A 21681-nucleotide genomic window follows, 5' to 3' on the forward strand; every position below is an offset into this window, starting at 1 on the left:
TAAAAATTTTAACATTTCATCGAAATTGATTATAATTAAGAAAAATATCATGTTCCATTGCATTTCGTATAAATAACACCGACCTTTCAATTTAGTACATTTTCCTGCATGACATAAATTATAATACATGTATTTCATTTTGTGCATAGTACATTTAAAAAATCGAATCGTTTTATATCGAAATACTCGAATAGTAATTAAGCTGTTTGATTTTTTTATATATGTATGGTGTATTATATATATATGATGATTGTAAATTTTTGGTTCTCACGAAATATTTTACGTTTAATAATGAAATTTAATTATAATACACTGAAGTTTTTATTTCTAGTATTTTCTAGTTATTACTCACTTCACAGCTGTCAATTTTGAATGAACACATAGATGCATATATAGATTTGTTGAATATATTTAATCTTCAGTGTCACTGTTATACAAGTTGTGTTGATAGATTGTATGTTTATGTTACAGCTTTGTAAATAAAACTTCTTTTTTCAGTTTTCTATAAAATATAAGTTTTTTTAAAACATGGAAAACGATAGCCCTGTAATATATGGCCTTGAATTTCAAGTATGCAACTAAATGTGTAAAATCTTAAGTTATAAACATTTACAATTATTTTTCTGTCACAAGTTTGTACAAACAGTCATTTAAAATAAAATATACGAAACATAAAGCTCACTATTCATTCTTGTGAAAGCTTATAAAAATCTGATATTAGACTAGAATTATTTGCTACTAACCATTATTCCTGTTAACATTCGTAATACTTTTTACTTCATAGACAAGAGCATTATCAGCTCAAACGGCAGAAACGGATATTGTCAGGTTTTTAGTTGGGACACAATCATTGAAATTTAATAACAATCAAGTTCATTTAGTAGAACTTAATGAAGAAACAGGTGGCTTAAAGACTCAAGTATTTCATCATCCTATTGGAGAAATTTGGTCTTTACAGGCTTCTCCTACAGAACCTAATATATTTACTACATGTTATAACACTTTAAGTGGTAATTATAAGTGAAATTATTTTTTTTTTTCGAATGTTAAAATGATAGATCTTAATTATATTGAAATATATGTTTAAATATATAACTTCATTTAGATGATGGTTCTTGTCAAATGAAAGGAGCCCTTTGGAAACTGCCAGAATTAAAAGAATATACAAATAATGTTGAAAGTCTTAAAAAATTAGCAGATATTGATACTACTCCTCATGGTACAGACCTTAAAACTATTGCTTATCATCCTATGGATTCAACAAAGGCTGTTTCAGTTGTAGACAATAAATTTATATTATGGGATCTAACTGATAATGGACCACAGGTAAAAAAAAAAAAAGATTTCTAAGTTATTTGCAGCTGTATTTTTTATTTGTTATTTTATTTAGGCTACTACTTCTGGTACTTTAGCTAGTAAAGGTCAGCCACGTTTCACAAATGGAAAATGGAATCCTCATAATGGTTGCAATCAATTTGTCACACTGAATGAAAATAATGTTCGTGGTTGGGATTTTCGAAATCCTGCTGAAGCATCTTGGACAATTTTATCTGCCCATTCTCAAATAATTAGGTGCCAAGTAAAATTTTGATTATTTTTATTCATAGATTTTATAATTATAAAAAATATAGAGTTCAATATAACATTAATCTTATATTTAGAGACTTAGATTTTAATGTGAATCGTCAATATATTCTATCTACATGTGGAGATGATGGATATATGAAATTTTGGGATATTCGATCACCTACAGAACCTATATTATCTCGCATGGAACATTCACATTGGGTTTGGAGTATTCGAATTAATCGTTTCCATGATCAATTGGTTTTAACTTCAAGTAGCGACTCAAGAGTAATATTATGCAGTATTGCATCAATATCTTCAGAACCTTTTGGGCATATAGTAACTCCTGAAGATGATTGTGCACAAAATGATTACAATTGCAAGAAAAACAAGTAACAATTGATAATTAAAATATTGTATAATCAAAATACAATCAAACAATTTAAATTATGTTATTTTTAGGCTTGAAGATGGAGTTGTCGGTAGGTATGAAGAACATGAAGATAGTGTTTATGCAGTTGAATGGTCATCTGCTGATCCTTGGACATTTGCATCATTAAGTTATGATGGTAGATTAGTTCTTAACAAAGTTCCCAGGAAGTACAAGTATCAAATACTTCTTTAAATTAATGAATTTATATTGATTTGGTATCAAATTAATTAATAAATTAATGTATTTGTTCCGATTTTTTATTTTACAATCGTTCTGAAACTTTACTTGCTACATTCCTAAGTTGTCCATAAACTTTTGATGGAGGACTACCCAAAATTAAGTTACATACAGCCCTTCTCGCTAATTGTATGTTTTGAAAAGAACCAAGTATATGAATTTTACTATCTGCCAATACAATTCTAGTTTTTGTTACATTTTCTATTGTAAATTTTGTTCTTCCACCTTTTCCAGCTAATCTTCCAATTGCTCTAGAAAGATGATCACCTTTTAAAGGCTTTACATCTTGAATTTCAAATGTTTCTATAAATAAACCATCTAAACGTAATAGAGCTAAAGCATCTTCCACATCAAAACCATAAATAAATGCCTTGACAAAATCAGTTCCTTTCTGCAAATTAGCAATATCAGAAGTTTCTGGAGCTGTCCGTAATTCTACATTTCGTGTTTTCAAATTAAATCTTATTTGCAATTGCAAATGTTCCACAATAGGTGTAAATATTTTCATCCAATTTTCTTTTAAAGGAGTGTACCTATGAGCAGGTACAGATATCTGAAAATATTTTAGTTTATTTTAATAATAATGCAAAATTATTTTTATTTTTGTTTAATATAATGCATCAATTAATAAGTTCATTAACAAAAATAAATTTTCACCTTTCTTTGTTCAGTGTGTTGTATAATTTTAACTCTTTTTGAGGTTACACCTGACTCTGTTTTTCCTTCTATACCATTAACTATTTCGATCTAAAAAGGATAAGTAATTTTAAAAAAAGATACTAAATAAAAAGAATTAAATATTACAATAAATAATAAAATTATATTTTTTTAAAATAACCTCAATACTTACTTCCATACGACTTTCATTCACATGTCGCTTTGTTGTTTTTTTTGGTTTAACAAATTCGTTTGATTCTGAATTATTCATTGCTTCTTCTTTATCTGTACTCATTTTTAAACAATTTCTTGGCTACTAAGATATAAAATATACAACCACTTTTTAAGACACTAAACTTGGTGACTAAACGAACATGAATCCTTCGCCATGTGGCCATTTTATATACACACACACACACACACACACACATATATATATATTTATACTTATCCATGGATGTATATCATTTTTCTTTGTAATCATATACATATATAAATGTATGTACAAGGTATTTTAATTATTTATAATTCTCTTTTTTTTTCTTCTTTATATTTAAAAAAATATGAGAATCTTTATATCATAAAAATTATTTTCATTTATCGATATTATGCTTGTTGGTTTTATATTTTATATATTATAATTTTAATTGTACAAAAAATACAATAATGAATTTTCTGTTTTTAAGAAATTAAAAATATACTTAACATTATAATGTATGTAATTCTTATACACTAATATCAAAATTCATACTTATAAGTGCTTACGACATATTGTATTGATTTCTAAAATTAATTGTACAAAGATGGAACAAATAGGTAATATTGAAATGTTAGATTGTTAGTTCGGTTAAAGTAATGTAAAATCTGTTATTATACCTGTTCGGTTAAAGTAATATAAAAAAAGTTATTAAAAAAAAGAAATTTATTATAATAATTTGTTTAAAATTAATTTTAGAGAATTACAGTAACAGAAAATAAATTTAATTTTTAAGTATTCTTTATTTCGATAAATATTATTTACTATTTCTATATTTTACTAATTATAATATTCTTTTGAAAATACCTCTAATAATATAATTATTAAATTAATCTCACTCAGAAATATATCATTGCATATAAGAGACACGATCTCGTAAAATTATTAAATATATTTACAAATTACGTTATACATATCATTAACAAAATTTTGTTTTAAAATAAATATATTTATAAAAATTTTAATGGACAAAATTAAAGTTATATGAAACTCATAAACTGTTGCACTTTAATTTGTAACTAAAAATATTCACAGCTAAATATTTACATTAAATTCATAAATTTACGAGAAATAAAAATTTTTTGTTACTTTTATATTTGAAACTTTTTCATAATTATTTTCAAATATTTCTGAAAAGATTTATATTAATTAAATATTTTAATGCGTAATTCATAAGATAAATATAACAATTATTATAAATCTAAAAATATGTAAACAAATCAATTTAAATCTTTTATATTTTTTATTCTTGCGGAAAATATCTGTAAATATTATTTTTTTTATCACAAAATAATTACTATAAAATTAAAACTAGAAAAGTGGGTGTAATTACAGAATGTATTTCTGTATTATAAATGACCACAAAATTATTTTGATTTGACAAATATGTATGTGAAATATCAAAGTAATTCATAAAACTGGGTATGATACAAAATAAGCAATTGCATCTTTTTATAACACATTTTTCATTATCTTTGAAGTTTATGGTAATAATTAATAACAAGAAAAAAACCTTCATCAATGTGTCTACAGTAATTATTAAAAGGTACAATTAGCAAATTACTATATTGTGTATCCACTTTGTGTAATAATAAGTAATAATATAATTGTAATTTTTTTTTTCATAATCATAGCGCGATTTTCTTTCCACGTGCTCAATCGTTTTCTACAAATATAGTATTGTATCTAATTTTTTATTTATATATATATTCATATTTATATATTTATGTATCCAGTTGAATTATTATCAATCATTTACTTTTACTGCTATTTATATCAATTAACCAAATACTAAAAATACAAATGTTTTGCATATAGCAAGTTTTAAAGTCATCAAGTTTCATCTTGGAGCTGGTGATTTTAAAACGCATATTCATATACATGATAGAATATTCATGGCATTGCAAACAAAATTAAGGAGCTTGTAATGCATTCGTTATACATACATACAAATGAGCACACGAAAGTGAACATTTTAATTGGTATAATTATTATAGTCTGCATGAAAATGATGGTACATTATACGTGTTTATGAAGCACACTATAAACACCAATTATTTATTGAGCGTTACAAATACACCATCTTTTAAAAGTGTGTTGAATATCAACAATTGTTACATATTACAATCAACTTATGATCTTTGGTGTATCAGTATTATTTGTATTATAATACATACATACTATATATGTAATTATATGGCAGACAATCTTTAGAAGCTCCTTAATTATGTAAACATGCGAAAAATTTACTTATTTTTAAAATATTTATATTTACACGCAAAGCTTACTTTCTTTGTAATCTATACAATCATATAAATGTAATATTCAATGATAAAATTGTAACATAATAATTCCTAACTTATTTATCTAATTTTAAAGAGAATATTTTACATCGAAATTACAATTTATTTCTTTTTTGTTTGTTCTTAAATTGTACGATTAAATTACTACACTTTACATTGTATGTGATTCCATTATAATGTAGGGCTGAATCAAATTAAACGCAATTTGAAGGTTCATTTCTTTATATGTTTTATATACAGCATAAATTCCCACCATGTAAAATAAGCATGCTACTATTATATATTTACAATATATGATCCAAGATCTGTCGAAATAAATTTTGTGAAACAAGCAATATTCTAAATAATTTATCTTAATATTAAAAATAGAAGAAATTTTAACACAATCATTATCCACAGTAGTGTAACGTCATTATTCAGTCAATGAAGGTAAATTTGTTAAAATTTTTCCTATTTAAAATATTATTAAATTCAGTACTCAACATTCATATGACAGAAATAGTTTTTTAAATATATATCACCTGATAGCCATCAAAGCTGTAATAAAGAATATGAAGAAAATATTTTATTTAAGATTCTTCATAAAAAGTAAAAAATAACAAAGAGAAAAAGAGGAGAGAGAGAGAGAGAGAAATTTTGTTAGGGAAAAATAAAATCCTTGAATAAAATCTTTTAAAATCCTTGAATAATTTTAACTCAAACTAGGATTTATTCATTATGAAAGAATACAATTATACCAGTATCGTATTTTAAAAGTATCATATATAATGGAAATGTTAAAGTAATCATAATATAATATTTTCTTCATTTCTTTATAAGTAATGGAACGTACGTAGAGAGTTACGGAACAAACGAATATACATTACTGTGACATTTTAAATGCAAATTTTCAATATAAAAAATGCTATGATGGCTATCACAGGCTCATTTAGAAATTCCAACTCTCAACTATATAATTTACATTTATACAATATAAAACTAGATTATCTGTTCACAAAAACAATTATTCATATACAGTAGTTCATGTACATCATATATTATATATACGTTTTATGTGTACACATTTTTATATCTTCTTAAGTGATGCCAAAAGGGTGCTTCTAGTATTCTCAGTGCACAATCACAAAAAATAATTAATAGTATGACAATGTTGCACAACTTTAATTATCACTAATTTAATAAAAATTTAAACAGTTTCTATATGTACAATGAGGGTGCTTTCATATATCTTTACAAGAAATTATTTACAAAATATATTCATTTATATATTACCTATCAAATTAACATTGTATTATTCGTTTTCTATCATCATTATTTTTATTATTTCTGTATATTTATGCACGATTTATCCCAACGTTCTGTTTGTTTTATAAATAAAATAAATCCTTCTTAATAACTCTATACCGCCTCTGCCTTTTGCAATATTATGACTCAAGACAAACTTCCCGCTGAAAGACTATGTTCATTCAAATGAAGGAAATAGAAATTTTGTAAGATTATACATATAATATAACATACAACTTTATCATTAAATAAATTTGTAGAAAGGTATAAATTCTACGAATATGTCATAGAAGTATAAATTTAAATAAAAATTGAAAGTTTAAGATGAAGGAGAAAGGAGAAACTAAACTAAAGTTAGAGCAGAGTTACTATTTTTCAGTACATATAATTATTTATGTAGAAAAATATTTATGCAATGGACAAGTCAAAATAAATTAAATATTGTTGAACAAAGTCTATCAGCGAAGTCGTCAGAGTTGCGACTCAAGCCCCACCAATCAATGAAATTTGTCCTTGAGAAATGTACATTATTTATGGCAGTACAGTCAGATTTCATTTTAATGCATTAAAAATTTCGACTTTCTTTTACCATTATTATCTGTATAGATAAAAACCAATAACAATATTAATAACGAAACATTTTTGAAATGGAAAATTGATTATTCTTTGTCGCTTCTACAATCCTTTTTGATTTTGATTAAATAATCAATTAATATTGCAAGTAATATTCTAAAATCTAACCAATTTTGAGTAAAATTTTGTACATATCAATGGTGTAACATAATTTACAAAATTACTATTAAATAATACTACTCATTTAGATTTTTTTTAATGAATTAAGAATAGAATCATAAAAGCAAAAGAAAGTTGCACATTAACTCGGCAGTTTTGGATCAGTTCAGTTACTTAGATTAAAGTATAATGCGTTGAGCAGATTATTCTGAGTAACTAAACTTTGCTGTTTAGGAGTAAAGTGTAATTGAGAACGCTTAGACGGTAACAAAAGATATTGAAGTGCTTTTTATTTTTTTGCTTTTGTAATGAATATTTTAAACATTTAAAAACATAACAATACTATTATAATATTCTAATAAATATTCTAATATTTATAAATTTACTTCAAATATTCGCGTTAATATTATGAAACATAATCTTACACATTTAACTTAATGAAACTCTCTATTGCAACAAAAAATTTAAAAATACCATCCAGCACTCCAAACACGATACTCCCGTTGTATATATACAGCAGCATTGTGCGGTATTGACGCATGCAGTTTCACCAGGTGGGGTCCAGCCACACGGCGATCACATAATCATTTATAAGAGATACACAATCAGTCATACAAGCCTTGACAAGCGACGGTAGCTAATCACTGTCAAGGTCACTTCCCGAAGGTCATTTGTTTTCTCGGGATATTCGCCTCCGTTTTGCCTGCTCTGTTGCTTCAGCTGTTACTAAAACAATGTTCCCGCTGTACGAGGTGTCTTTAATTAAAATAGTATGTGAAATGTATAATTTATAAACAATAAAATATAATAAATTAATGTACGTATGTATTAATATAAAAAGTATATATTCTATATTTGAACGTAAATTTATATATATATATATATATGTGTGTGTGTGTAGTAATATCAAATATATTACAGAATATCAAATGTTTATTATTTCATTAATCATAAATAGTATTTGTAATATACCCACCAGCACCACTTCGAGTTTTCCGTCTGGTAATATCTTCTGTGGATCTAGATGCACCCCTTGTATTGCTTGCTGGTGTTGCTAATGGTGAAGCTGTATTTTGTCGAACAGATCTTCTCGTTGTAACTTCTCCTAAGGATTCATTGTTGGATGTACCACGTAGCCTTTCCTTTCCAATGGGAACTACCGTGGTTGTATTCGGTTGCTTGGTGGTTAACAAACGGCTCTCTCTTTGCACTCTATTACTGGCATTGAAATTTGATATATTACTGGAATTAATTTGACTGCCAGAAACAGTTGTGCTTGTATTTGTTCTAGAATAACAAAAATTTATTTACGTAGCGGGGCTCTCAAATCTCTGACATATTCAGAAATGCACTGCTGCTAAAAGAATGCTGAACCGATGTTGCTTACTTTTGATCTTTAGATTTTGGAGATGCAGCGGATGTTTCGTCTGATAATCGCATTCTTGCTTTTCCTACAGATTCAATCAATGGCTCGTCATCAGACGAATCTACTTCTACCACAATGGGACCTAAAAATACAAAAATGTTTGTACCAAATTCAGGTACCAATATTCAGGTCCGATTTTAAAATAATATTTATAAACGATGCAAAAATAATTATTTACTAATGACATGACCGAGATTGAGAGATGACAGATTGCTTGTGTAAGCAAAATTACTATAGACACGTGTAAATATATATTCATATATATACAAATGTACATATAAAAATTATATATATATAACTAAAATAGCTTCAGTGATTCAGTGTGAAGCAATTTGGAATGATCAATTATTATTGACTTTTATTATCCTGTTTTTGGCAGTCCTTTGTTGTTTTATAACAATATAAATTTATAACAACATAAATAAACAAACACATATCTAATATTTACAGAAACTTTTTTGCATAATACATAGTGATCCATGTAATCTTATCACCTGAAATACCTGCTTGAAAATAAATGACGAAAACTGTTTTATTTTAGGTGGAGGGTATCTCAGAGATATTAAGATCATTCTTATTTTCTTATGTCTCGTAGCACCTGTTAAGACGAGTTCAACGATCTAAGAGGTGCATCGATGTTACAAAGATAAAGATTAAAAATTCAAATAATTTATTTAACAATTTATATGGTTTGCGCTAGAAATTCTCGTTCTTGTCTCGTTCTCGCCCTAAAAATCTCTTTGAATGCATTTTTCTTTTTTTAATTGTGTAACTACTGAAAATTTATTTTTTTCTTTTTTTATGTTCTATAAGATTAAGTATTTACTTAGGCCTGGTTACATTTCAGATCAGATTTACATACATCAAAATGGCTGAACAATTTCAACTGTGTCCATTTTGAACACCTTCCCAAGAAATGAGAGAAACATCTTGAAATACTTTGTAGAATAGGTCATTGAACTCACTTTAAAAATTGTTATCAGGTACTGATAAAAAAAGATAAACATCCATTTAAAAAGATGGAGATGACCTTAATATGTTCTTAGTATGTTCTTGACCACCTAAAATAAAAATCTTTGCATTACATAATAATCCTCACAAAACCATACGCCTTTTGTAGGAAAAATGTTTTCATAATTCTAAAAATAGTGATGTTATAGGTAATAAAATTACATGAGATACTTTGTATATAATATACCAACACAGGAATTACTAAATTACTGAATAGCAATATAAAATAAATAATGTAAGATAAACACCTTTTTTAGCCTTCGCCAGTATATTGAATCCTTTTTTTGGCTGTTCTTCTTTAACAGGTATTTGTTTCTTTAAAGCAGCTTCATCAACACCCATACAAGCTTTAATAAGTTCTGCAGCGTTTTCTGAACATTTTCGTTTCCCTGGTCTTGGTTGTGGATCATCAGCAGTGCTAGATGCTACAGAACTTTCACTTTCTTGGCGTTTTCTTTTCCCCACTTTTATTGTCGTATTAGGAGATAATTTAGATACTCCCAATTTAGGACTTGCTTTAGCATATGGTGATATGCTGCGTCTTTCCTCTAATTTATTAGGACCATGAGGACTACTTTTTGGAGTCTTCGCAATATCAGGACTGTTTAATTTCTGGGATCTAGTTCTTAAAGATCTTTTTTCATTGGTGTCATTTGGTATTTCTATTAGAAGTTGTTCCAGCAATGACTTTGGTGGTCTTTTAACATAGTCATCTGCATTATTTGAAGTTAATCTTTCTACAAATTGTGTTTCATCACTGTCTTCTATACATATGACATCTTGTCGTCCTTCTAATTCTTGTTTTCTCCTACGTTTTCTTTTCACATGTTCTACATCGCTGGAATCTACTTCTGGATTTTGTGCTGCTGGGCTTGGAGTCTCATCCCTTTGTAAAACTACTGGATTAGAGTATGTATATAGTGGTGGGGTAATTCTAATTGGCTGAGGATCTTCACCAAGAGGTGATTGAATACCTATATTTATATCACTTGCATCATTTACAATTTTTTTAACCAAATCATCAGCAACTTTTTGAAGATTCATAGAAGGCTCTCTAACAGATACTTGTTGATGGCTTTGTACATTAGATTTTTGGTTTTGATCGGAACATTGTTCTAATTTAACAGGTGTTGCGCTTAAAGAAATACTCGAACTTTTCGTACTATCTGATCGATCATTTTGCCTTGTGTCATCAATTTTTTCATTGACATTAGATTCTACTTTGATTTCAGAACTAAAACTCTGGCTAATGGAACATGGATTATTTACCACCACATTAGATTCGTTTGTAACTGTAGTATCAAGCTTTTCTGTCTTTACCTTATTATAAGCAACATGATTTTGTATTACAGGCACACCATTATTATTTTGTCCATGAGGTTCGTCATTTAATCTAATTGCACTATTACCATCTATGACTGTTTTTACATTGTCTTCAGATGCACTTTCTGGGGCTCTTGACACTTCATGTTTAATATTTGTCTTACCCTGATCATGCTGGTTGATAGAAGCTTCTAATTTAACGCTACAACTGTCTGTTTCAGAAAAGTCATTTGCTTTTTGCTGTGCGCATTGCAATAAGTTATCACTATCCACAGTATTGGGTACAGAAGTAGTCACAATAGTCACAGATCCTGTCACTAGAGGGCTGGATACACTTTTATCAGTCACTTCTAAACTAGGAATCAAGTCACTATGACCACCAGTTCTCTGTGTTGTTGAACTTGAGTTTTCACTAGATATATTTTTCATGTCATGTTCACTGGAATTTGATATATTGCGATTTAAATGATTTTCAAGATAACTTGCTACAGACACAGGACTTAACCTTTGCGGGCCACTGGACTTTAGAAGTTCCGAATGGGAATTTGAACACATATCACTACTACTAGTTGAGGAAGGCACGTTCTTATTGGTGATTGGTAGGGAAGATTCCCCTTGAACAGCAGTTTTTGCACTACCTTGTGATACTGATTCAGTCGCTGGTCTATGCAAAGGAGATTCCCCTTGATTCGGTGATTTCTCTGACAAAGCATCCATTGACTCAATACCTGAATCTTCACCACCTCCTCCACTGCTGACTCTTTCTACACTTGCATCTACTCCAATCGCAATTGGAACTGTAGTTTCAAGTAATTTTTGCTTAACTTTTGCTTCTGTTACATTAATTTCTCCAATTGGTAAAGATGGTTTGCTGGAAGGTACATCAACACTTTGGGATCTGGGAACTTGGTCCACTGAGTTTCCTATTGCTGAACTTTGTGAAGTTTTCAGTAAACTAATTCTTTGCGCGTTATCCACCTTAGTTTCCACCATGGATCGATCAGGTTGTTTTATATGATTTTGAATCACTTTTTTATGACCAAAATGCTCTACTTTATTATGTCTGTTAATGGTAGCATTTGCATCATTTTTTGAAATCATATGGTGTTTTAATTTTTGACTAATTTGGCTTTTTGCTATAATATTACAATTTGTTTTGCAATTATCTGTTTCTGTTTTACTTTTTCCAGAAATAATCCTATTTACAACTGACTGTGTATTTTTAACAGTAGATTCTACATGTGTAGATACTTTATTTTCAATATTAGTAGATGGATTTGAATCAGTCTGTGGTATAGTTGAAGGTACTAACCCAGAATTTTCATTCTCAAATGGTGAATTATTAGTAGATTTTGTATTTATATTCGTATTTGTATTTGTATTTGGAACTGCACTGGCGGAAGAACATTCAGAAATGGTCTTCTGACTATTAAAATGTGTAACCTCTGCATCTTGAGATTCTAGAACATATTATTTTTAAGAAAATAATGATGTCAACGGTATTGTAATCAACACTTGATTAACCACTCTCTCATTGATGAGACACAGTTTTTCCTCTCAAATGCCGGACTTTTAGTTTCTGAGATATTCGCAAAAAATTATTATAATTACAGTGAATTCTACCTATAATTGATGTAATAAATTAACTCAAATCTAATTCTTATCTTTAATTTATACTGTTTATAATAATACATATCAGGCCTATCGAGCTGGCGGCTCGTGAACCAATGATGGCTCATACATCTCTTTGCGAACCATAGGAGAAGAGCTCCCCTCCACACCTATTTTACTCCGTTGCTTCTTTCTTCTCCAGATACTGCACGAGCCTCACCATTATTCATTTTTCGTAACAAAAATCAAAAATACCTTTGTATCGATTTGTTTAAATAAAATATTATAAAATAATATAAAAATATATAATAATAATAACAAATTAAATCTCTATTGAAATCGTGGTCCAATCGTAAATTATGGAAAGCTGGCTTGCGGATTATGAAAATGCATTGCCGCTAACACGTGTAAAAAGAGATTATAGAAAAATATTTTTCCACAAATTGACAAAGTTAAAAAAATCAAATATGTATAACATGTGTCTGCACATGGTGGGGGAATTTGTTAGCAAGGAAAGGAGACGCGGCTTATTGAGGGCCAAACTCGTATAGTTCGCGGAAGGGAAGAAGTTCGACGAAGCCTGGTTTATATATATACTTGTCGAACTTCTTCCCCTCCGCGAACTATACAAGTTTGGTCCTCGATGAGTCGCTTCCCCTTCTTCTTTTCCTCCAGGCTCTAACCGATTCCCCCACTATGTGTAGACACATGTTACACATGCTTGATTTAATTATTTAACTTTGTCAATTTATGGAAAAATACTTTTCTATAATCTCATTATTTTATCATATTTTACTAAAAAAATCGATATGAAAATATTTTTAATATTTGTTACGAAAAACAGATAATAATGGAGTTCGTGCAGCGAGAAGAAAATAACAGCAGAGTAAATTGAATGAAAAGTCATTTGTTTAGACGCAAAAGAGATTGTATGATACAAGGATGCCAGACATATGGATGTATCATAGATGCACACATATGGATAGGATTCAATGTACTAATATCGGTAATTTTTTGCAAATATCTCCTAAATTTCGGATAAAAATATCGGATTGTCAAAATATCGATTTCTATAATATATTTAAAAATTATTGAAATCGATGAGGGAGTGATTAATTTATAAATTCACCAAAATAATTAATTGTAAATGTTAAATATATAGGGTGCATCAGAATAATCTTTCAGCTCAATTTTCTCGAAAACGAAGACTTAAGTTAAAAAATTTTATTTTATATTTTCTTTATGAGGAATCATCTCATGTTTTTCCAACATGTTATTCCAACACACTCTGTACAATACGAAGACAATATAAATATTAATATATGTTAATATCATATTTACCTCCTAAATGCAGATCTTTTTCATCCATTAAACTTAATCTTCTTCTCTTTTCTTGACTAATTAAATCCTTTTTTACACCATTTACTTCTGTTAATCGCGAAGCAACAGCATTTAAAGTATTATTCTTCTCAATGATAGAGCGAGTAATTTCACTATCACTTGTTCTTCTGATTTCCCCTACTTTCTTAACAGTACTGAAATCATTGCTGGCCAAAAGCGTATCAGCTTTTCTTATAGCTTGGTTTGAATCACCTTTATAATTAAGTTTTCTCCATTTTGCTTGATTATCCAAGATTCTGCCACCAGACAACAAATTTTGTTCACGATGTAAACCCTCTCCCGATTCCGATTTCTTTTTAGAATCTCTTCTTTTAGTTTTTCCTACAAAAAGAAAGTAAAATAAAAAAAAAATATTAATTGTAAAAATTAGTATCTTGCAATAGTACCCAGAAAATAATTATGATATATTGCAACGAAATAAAGTATAAAATTTGTACAATGGAGATATTATGTATATCATACCTCCTCCTATTTTATGCTCTTGTATATGATTTTGAACATCTAATTCAACTTGACTTTTTGTTAAAGATTGTTGTGTATTCAAAGGTTGATTCAAAATAGTAGTTTTATGTTTTGAAGGGGATGGTATCCGACTGTTTAATGGTATATCATCGACATCGCTATTTTTACTTGAACTCGGTTTTGTAACACCAGTTTGCACGCGTACGACATCCATGGATAATTCTTGTTTTAAGGCATTAGGTTTTGATACAACTGTTTGTAGTATATTATTCACTTTGCTAATAGAATTGGTGCTATTGATCATCGTAGAATTAGACAAGGGTAATTTGGATGCGGATGAAGTACCTATAATCATGCTTAAAGATTTTTTTTGCAACAACTTGTTCCCATCTATACATTCTTTCATCTTTTTCAATTTCCCCCGCCTTTTTATATTAGTCAGATCGGAATCACCATCTTTTAGCGATTTCCTTTCTTTTTTCCTGATGTGTACTACTGAAGCATTACGTCCTCTTAAAGAAATATGTAACGGAGGCACTCTTGGCTCATCACCAGTTCCTGAGTTGGGAATACCAGTGGTAAACATTTTATTTACCGATTTATCGGCTTTTCTAATCGGTGGTGTGTTTACAAATGAAACATCAACTTTATAAGCTGGCGTAACAGGCTCAGATTTTTCTAACTTTAGCCTTAATTTGATTTTTTCTCCAGGCATCGGACTTTGTGCAGTCTCTCTATTAGATTTTATTCTACTATGTTTCAAACTTCCTTCACTGGCAGTAGATTTCACTGTAGTTTCGGAATCCGATTGATCTGTATTTGTTGTTGTGTCGTTTCTTCTTGAGAAATTACTGTCTGCATCATCGTCGGAAAATATGGAATTCGATCGATCATTTGATGGAGATGGAAAGGGAAAGAAATCATCTTGGTTGTCAACTGCACTCTCTGGTTCTGAATCCGAACTCTCACTAGGCATTGGTTCCAAATGCCCTGTTAAAGGATTAATAAGAAACTGTCGTATTTTACCAGTCGATGTATATTCTGGTTCAGGCGTCTCTTCTTTAGGCTTAGGAGATTCGGAAGTTTCAACCTTGGTAGCAGGTGAAGCGACATTACTATTAGAAACATGATTAACATGAGATCCACATTGAGAAAAGGCACCTGAAACTTGATTCGTAGTTGGCAGACGAGTAGTATTGACCTGAGCACCTTGTGGAATTGAGTTATTTTGTGCGTTCCACGTGGTCCCATTAGCATTACTAGTTGTAGCTTGATAATTTCTGCTTAAAATATTTTGACTTTGACCATATCGAAAATCGGTCGTGGCGTTAGTGTTAACATTAATGTTTTTGAGTTGATTATGATGTAACTGTTGTTGCACATTTATTACTTGATTTTGTTGTCCTAAATGGGACTGTGGAACCTGTTGTCGCACATAAGGAGGAGGAGTTTGCTGACGCTGATTGTTTAAGTAACTTAGCCGTTGTTGTGGAACATTCATGCCTACTGATGAGTGTTGCATCATTTGTTGTTGCTGTTGTTGTTGCAAAAGTTGTTGACTGGAAACAGGTATGGATTGCAATGATGTATTTACATTTTGCGGTTGTACCAAAGATTGTTGTTGAGTTGAAATCTGTTGTGTAAGTAGGTGCGGAGTATTCATATTTTGTTGTTGATTTAGTTGTTGCTGTTGTTGAGATAAAACTTGATGTTGCTGTTGTTGCTGAAGTAATAACTGCCGTTGTTGCAAAGGTGTTCGAATTTGCTGTCCGTTTATCGAATGTCTAATCGAAAGTTGACCCTGTAATTGTACCTGCGAAGGTCTGTAAGCCAATTCCTGTCTGATGGGAAACTTTTGCTGTATTTGTACTTGTGCATGCAAAGACGATGCAGATTGCTGTATTTGTCCACTAGCAGAAGCTTGATGCATTGCTTGCTGCGCTATATTTTGAACAGCGCCACTAATTACATTAACTGGATGTTGTTGAGGAATAGTTGAAGGCTGATTAGCATTAACAGTCACAAATGCAGATGTAGAAGATTGAGATAAGTCAGGAATGGCTGCCGTTCCTCCGATAAGATCTTCCGTTCTAAGAGAATCTAAATTAGGTGGTGATTCGGTAGGTGAAGATAAATCTTTTCTTCTAACTGTTGGTTTTTTAGTGGGTCTGATACGATTAGTAAGTCCAGAATTATCAATAACTGGCTGTAACATTTTCTGACCAGGCATCACATTATTCGGATGTGTAGCAGCATCGTTTTGCAAGAGATTTACAAGAAGTGGACTGGACAAAGCAACTTGATTTCCATTACCATTTGAATTCCCTGCCAGATTATTATTGTTTGGTGACAGACTAGATGTGGTGGTAATTGAAGACTTGTACTGATTCATTAACTGACCAACCGATGCAATTGGTTGAGTAGTAGTATGACCAGCAGTTAATGTTGTTGCTGTCGTTAAATTCTCTTGAACAGGATAAGGCGGAGGTGGCTGTACATGATGTTTAAATTGCATTGCATTTTTAATCGTTGTTGCTTGTGATTCACGATTATGTATCGCTTGGGCAGCATGTGTCATACTGGCAAATGGGAATGGACCATTATAATTATTCCTAGGTGAAGCACTGGGATTGGTTACTGATTGATTTCCGGAGGCACCAACATTGCTACTGCTTGATGCTGACTGTACAGATTTTGCAAGAAAAGGTGGAATAGGATCACAGTCTGTAGGTGCAACTACATTTGGAGAACGAAACTGTGGTGCTTTTTCCGATGATGTGCCTAAAATAATATAATAAATTTATATACCACATCTTAAATCTGTCTTAGTTTTATAAAATATATAAAAACAATACCAGCTGCAATTAGTTGAGCCACATTACGTAATGCTGAAGAAATGCTAGATGTATTACTTGGACCAGGTAAAGCTGTTGAAGACTCATTATCCACATTAGTTGTATTGCTAGTGGGTTCATTTTGAGATTTGGCACCACTGTCTTGAGAGGGTCCTGAACGTAACACAATTTCCTGTGCTTCTCCACTAAAGCGATTGGCTATCCTCAGTGATATTACCTATTAGTAATTTTACAATAGTAATTTTAAATATTTACTTCAATATCTGTAATCTTTTTATTAATCAAAATATAAATAATAGATGCCAATTGTCAGACATGACTTACCTTAAGAAATTTCTATTGTATCTATATATAACACTACGATAAAAGTAAAATATTAAGGATATAAATAATACTTATTCTTATTTATATTATATTTTTATAAAAATTTTTAATTGTAGATATCATTTTCGCAAAAAACATTATATATTTAATAATTTTTATTCCAAAGTTTTTTGCATTATCTTTGTTACATTTATCAAGTTTCTAAAATATTATGTTATATATTTCAAATTTAATAAAACTTCTCTTAATGTTTTTAGTCATTGAAATATTTATCAATTCTTATATATAAAAAAAGTTAATAAAAAAAGTACAATATTTACTAATAGAAAATATAAATAACTAAATATTATCATATAGATTTTATATCAATATTAGTCCAGCCATAGTCATATTAATAAATATATATTACCTGATCTCCTTCAACCTGCACTGAAAGTATTCCAAGTTGTGTAAGTGTTGGAGAACCCTGAGCTGCTAATTCTCGAAGACGTAATGCAGCTTCTCTGGGTATTGAAAATGTGACTCTGACAGAATTCCATGGCTCTATTTTATTTACTCTTAAATCATCGCCTTTATCTATAAATCATTAATCATCACACATATTATATAATATAAAATTCAAAACTGTCATCAACAAGAATTACCTTTGCAAAGCAAAGATTTAAGATGATCAACAATGATTTTAAATTTGTGTGGAAACTCTGGATCTTCTAGATTACCTTCACAAGTTATGACTGTTTGAATTAGATCACCATCACTATCAGCCGCCATGACTACAATATACAATAAATACACAAATATATACACAAAAAATTCATTTAAAATCTTACAAATTAATTTATTATTATAATTTAGAAAAATTATTTACTTAATTTGTTATAAAAATCTATTTATTAAAAAGAGAAATAATACATTAATAATAATATAAATTTTCTCACAATAAAAGAATTACATGTTATTATAATATATACTGTTTAACACTAGAACTACCAACGATTAAGGCATAAAGTATCCATCAGAGACATTGAAATCCAAAAAATAGAGAGACTTTATGATACAATGGACTGTACAGACTTTTATTTGTATATATTACAAAAAATTATTAAAAATATATTGTTTTACACCCATAAAGTATTTAGCAAAAATTATAAATTGGTCATTCTGACCACTTTGGTAGTTCTAGTGTTAATATTAATTGAATGAAAAAAGGAAAAAGAACTACATTTAACAAAAATTAAATTTCATTAAATTATAGTAAGCTATACAATGCAAAAAGAAGAATTTAATATAATTTTTATACTTACCAACCACAAATCACATAACTACCCAGAGAGGTTACAAACACCTCAGGGTATCACTACAATACGTGGTGATAAGATGTTTAACTGTCGGTTTCAAACCGACAACTCCAAACCACTCCAGTACTAATAAATACGTTTATTGTTTCTATAAAAGGAAATAATATTACTTTTATTAAACACAGTCAAGAGAATCAAAATTTATTTCATTTATTTTGTAACATAATTGTATTTAAACAATTTTTAAATGTCATTAAAACAAATTTAATATATCTATTCTGACATAACAAAATAACAAAATAAATTTAATATCTATTCTGACATAACAAAATAAATTATTTCATACATATGTATGGTATGCCATATATAGTTTATACATTAAAATAAACAAATTATCAATGCATTTTATTTTAGAAAACGTAAATTATTTAACAATAATTATATAACATACATAACAAGCACACTAAATATTGAGTTTCTATAAAAAAGTTTTGATTTCATTAATATATTATTCATATATATTTGTTTAAATAATATTTTCATTGTGTACCTAACTGCATTAACAAATTATGTATATAATGATTGTAATTTGAATGTACTAAATAAATAAGTTAATTCGTCAAATATTTAAAAAAATACAGGGCTATTTGTTTTATTTCAATTTTATTAAATTATAAATTACTGTAATGTAACTAAAGTTACAATATTTATAATTATTATTATAAATACTAGAATTAATTTTAAATTATAATTCTTACAAAAGAAAACCTTAATGAAACTTCAGAAATAGATTACTGATTTATACACAATATATATTGATGTATTTATAAATAAAAAAATTAAAATAATTTAAAATACATAAAATATTAAAAATTAGATATTATTAATATTGATTATTTGATACAAGTTTATTTTGTTATGTCAATAAATGATTAATTATAATATATATTTAAAGTACATATTTATATACAAATGATTGCAATAAAATTACAAAAATGGAAAAAATTATATAAATATTTACACAAAAATATCTGAAAATAAATAAATTATATCAAATTTAACCACATGTGTGGGACTAAAAAGGCAAAAATTGAATATAATATCAAAAACATCAAATAAAAATGTAAAATTGACAAGTCGAAACAAAGCAGAAACGAAAACATAGTGCATAAACAAAAAGTGAGGCCAATGAGCATTACTAGGTTATAATTTGATCACGATTTTTGTCAAATTATAGAGATTAATAAAGAAAATATAAAGTTAACATCAATTACGCTATTAATATTTACCGAATCGACGAACATACATAACATAAATGATTTTGGACCAAACCTTACTACTCACGAACTGCAATTAAAATCTTTTGGGCCATAAGACAGGGGCACAACTTCTATGAGGAAGAAAATAGGTTATAGAATATTTTTTTTAAATAGACATAAAATGTAAATTGTCGCGCTAGTCAGAATTTAGTATTCTGATGAGAAATTAGCTGATTTTGGCAATTTTCATAATGATTTCTGACAAAATAAGGCATACAGAGCACTAGATATCGGGGGGCCACCATTTTGTCCGTCGGGGGAGGTGTACGTGAAGTGGGCTCAAGCATGCTCAAGATAGACCGTCAAAAGTCTGAACATTTTTATTTTGCAGCTTCCTTCCATAATTCATAATCACATATGCTTACCGAAAATAAAGTTAAAATTCGATAATGAATAGTATGGTAGCCAACGAGCCTCACTTCAGTCTTTGCACAGAACGATTTCATACCGTATGAACACAAGAAAATTTTAACGTTACCCCATTTCTTTCCAACTTCGTGCGGGATTTCTTGCGTTCAAAATGCACGAAGCCACACCACAAGAGCACTAATTTTAATCTAAAATATACCGCGCAAGTCTTATTTCACTTTCTGCACACAGCGCGCGGTAAAAATCACGAAAAAACTCGACATAATCGGTAATATAAAGGGACAAGTCATAAAACGCCATGAACAATAACAAGGAGCCGCCATTTGCAATGCGGACAACTGACATGCGCAAATCAATCGCGCGGGGCATACTGGGTATTTGTAAGGCGCCATCTTGCCAATCATTTTAACATTGAAGTTTCCTAACCTTTTATAGTTTAAATATATTGAATATAACAATTATTATTATACTTATTAACCTCATATTTCACCCAATATCTATAGAAACGTAATATTATGGAATAAATTACTATTAGAATATTTAGCACGCAATAGAAATAAGTATTCTAGTGTACTACAATGAATTCCTGCTCTCATGAACAAAAATAAGTTTTGAAATAATAAATTAATAATTAATTTCAACACTTTGGATATCTCAATCAAATTGTAATAATAAAATAGAAATTAAAAAAATTATATTAATAATTATACACACAATAATAGTTTAAATCAAACATTTTTTCATGTGAAAGATCTATTTATTTAAATTGTAGGAGTTTCAATGACATAAGGTATAACATTTACTTATTAAATAA

The 21681-nt window shown here is 29.0% G+C and overlaps 3 protein-coding genes across 10 annotated transcripts; 1 reads left to right on the forward strand and 2 right to left on the reverse strand.

The window, feature by feature from the left end:
• The first annotated feature begins 395 nt into the window (after positions 1–395).
• Positions 396–2257, forward strand: LOC122531910 (EARP-interacting protein homolog). Its single transcript, XM_043660206.1, has 6 exons — positions 396–570; positions 785–1010; positions 1106–1326; positions 1391–1572; positions 1662–1958; positions 2029–2257. The coding sequence occupies exons 1-6, from the start codon at positions 529–531 to the stop codon at positions 2189–2191; spliced, it is 1131 nt and encodes a 376-aa protein (XP_043516141.1). The 5' UTR covers positions 396–528; the 3' UTR covers positions 2192–2257.
• On the reverse strand, positions 1581–3302 carry LOC122531911 (RNA-binding protein pno1). The gene is made up of 3 exons (XM_043660207.1): positions 3087–3302; positions 2894–2983; positions 1581–2789 (listed from the first exon to the last, which is right to left on the reverse strand). The coding sequence occupies exons 1-3, from the start codon at positions 3186–3188 to the stop codon at positions 2262–2264; spliced, it is 720 nt and encodes a 239-aa protein (XP_043516142.1). The 5' UTR covers positions 3189–3302; the 3' UTR covers positions 1581–2261.
• A 1071-nt stretch (positions 3303–4373) lies between these two features.
• On the reverse strand, positions 4374–21204 carry LOC122531903. 8 transcript variants are annotated; one of them, XM_043660187.1, is made up of 11 exons: positions 20977–21204; positions 19186–19327; positions 18526–18654; positions 18291–18457; positions 17558–17774; positions 14703–17483; positions 14181–14561; positions 10154–12688; positions 8856–8976; positions 8445–8755; positions 4374–8188 (listed from the first exon to the last, which is right to left on the reverse strand). In XM_043660187.1, exons 3-11 carry the CDS (start codon positions 18650–18652, stop codon positions 8136–8138), a joined length of 6693 nt encoding a protein of 2230 aa, XP_043516122.1. In that variant the 5' UTR covers positions 18653–18654; positions 19186–19327; positions 20977–21204; the 3' UTR covers positions 4374–8135. The 8 variants fall into 8 exon arrangements, 7 of the variants coding, with proteins under 7 accessions (XP_043516122.1, XP_043516121.1, XP_043516123.1 ...); XM_043660186.1 differs by having other exon boundaries at positions 4374–8194; XM_043660188.1 differs by having other exon boundaries at positions 4374–8211.
• Positions 21205–21681: the final 477 nt, after the last annotated feature.

The sequence above is a fragment of the Frieseomelitta varia genome, unplaced genomic scaffold (assembly GCF_011392965.1).
Source record: "Frieseomelitta varia isolate USP_RPSP 00005682 unplaced genomic scaffold, Fvar_1.2 scaffold_426, whole genome shotgun sequence".
In the NCBI taxonomy this organism is placed as follows: domain Eukaryota; kingdom Metazoa; phylum Arthropoda; class Insecta; order Hymenoptera; family Apidae; genus Frieseomelitta; species Frieseomelitta varia.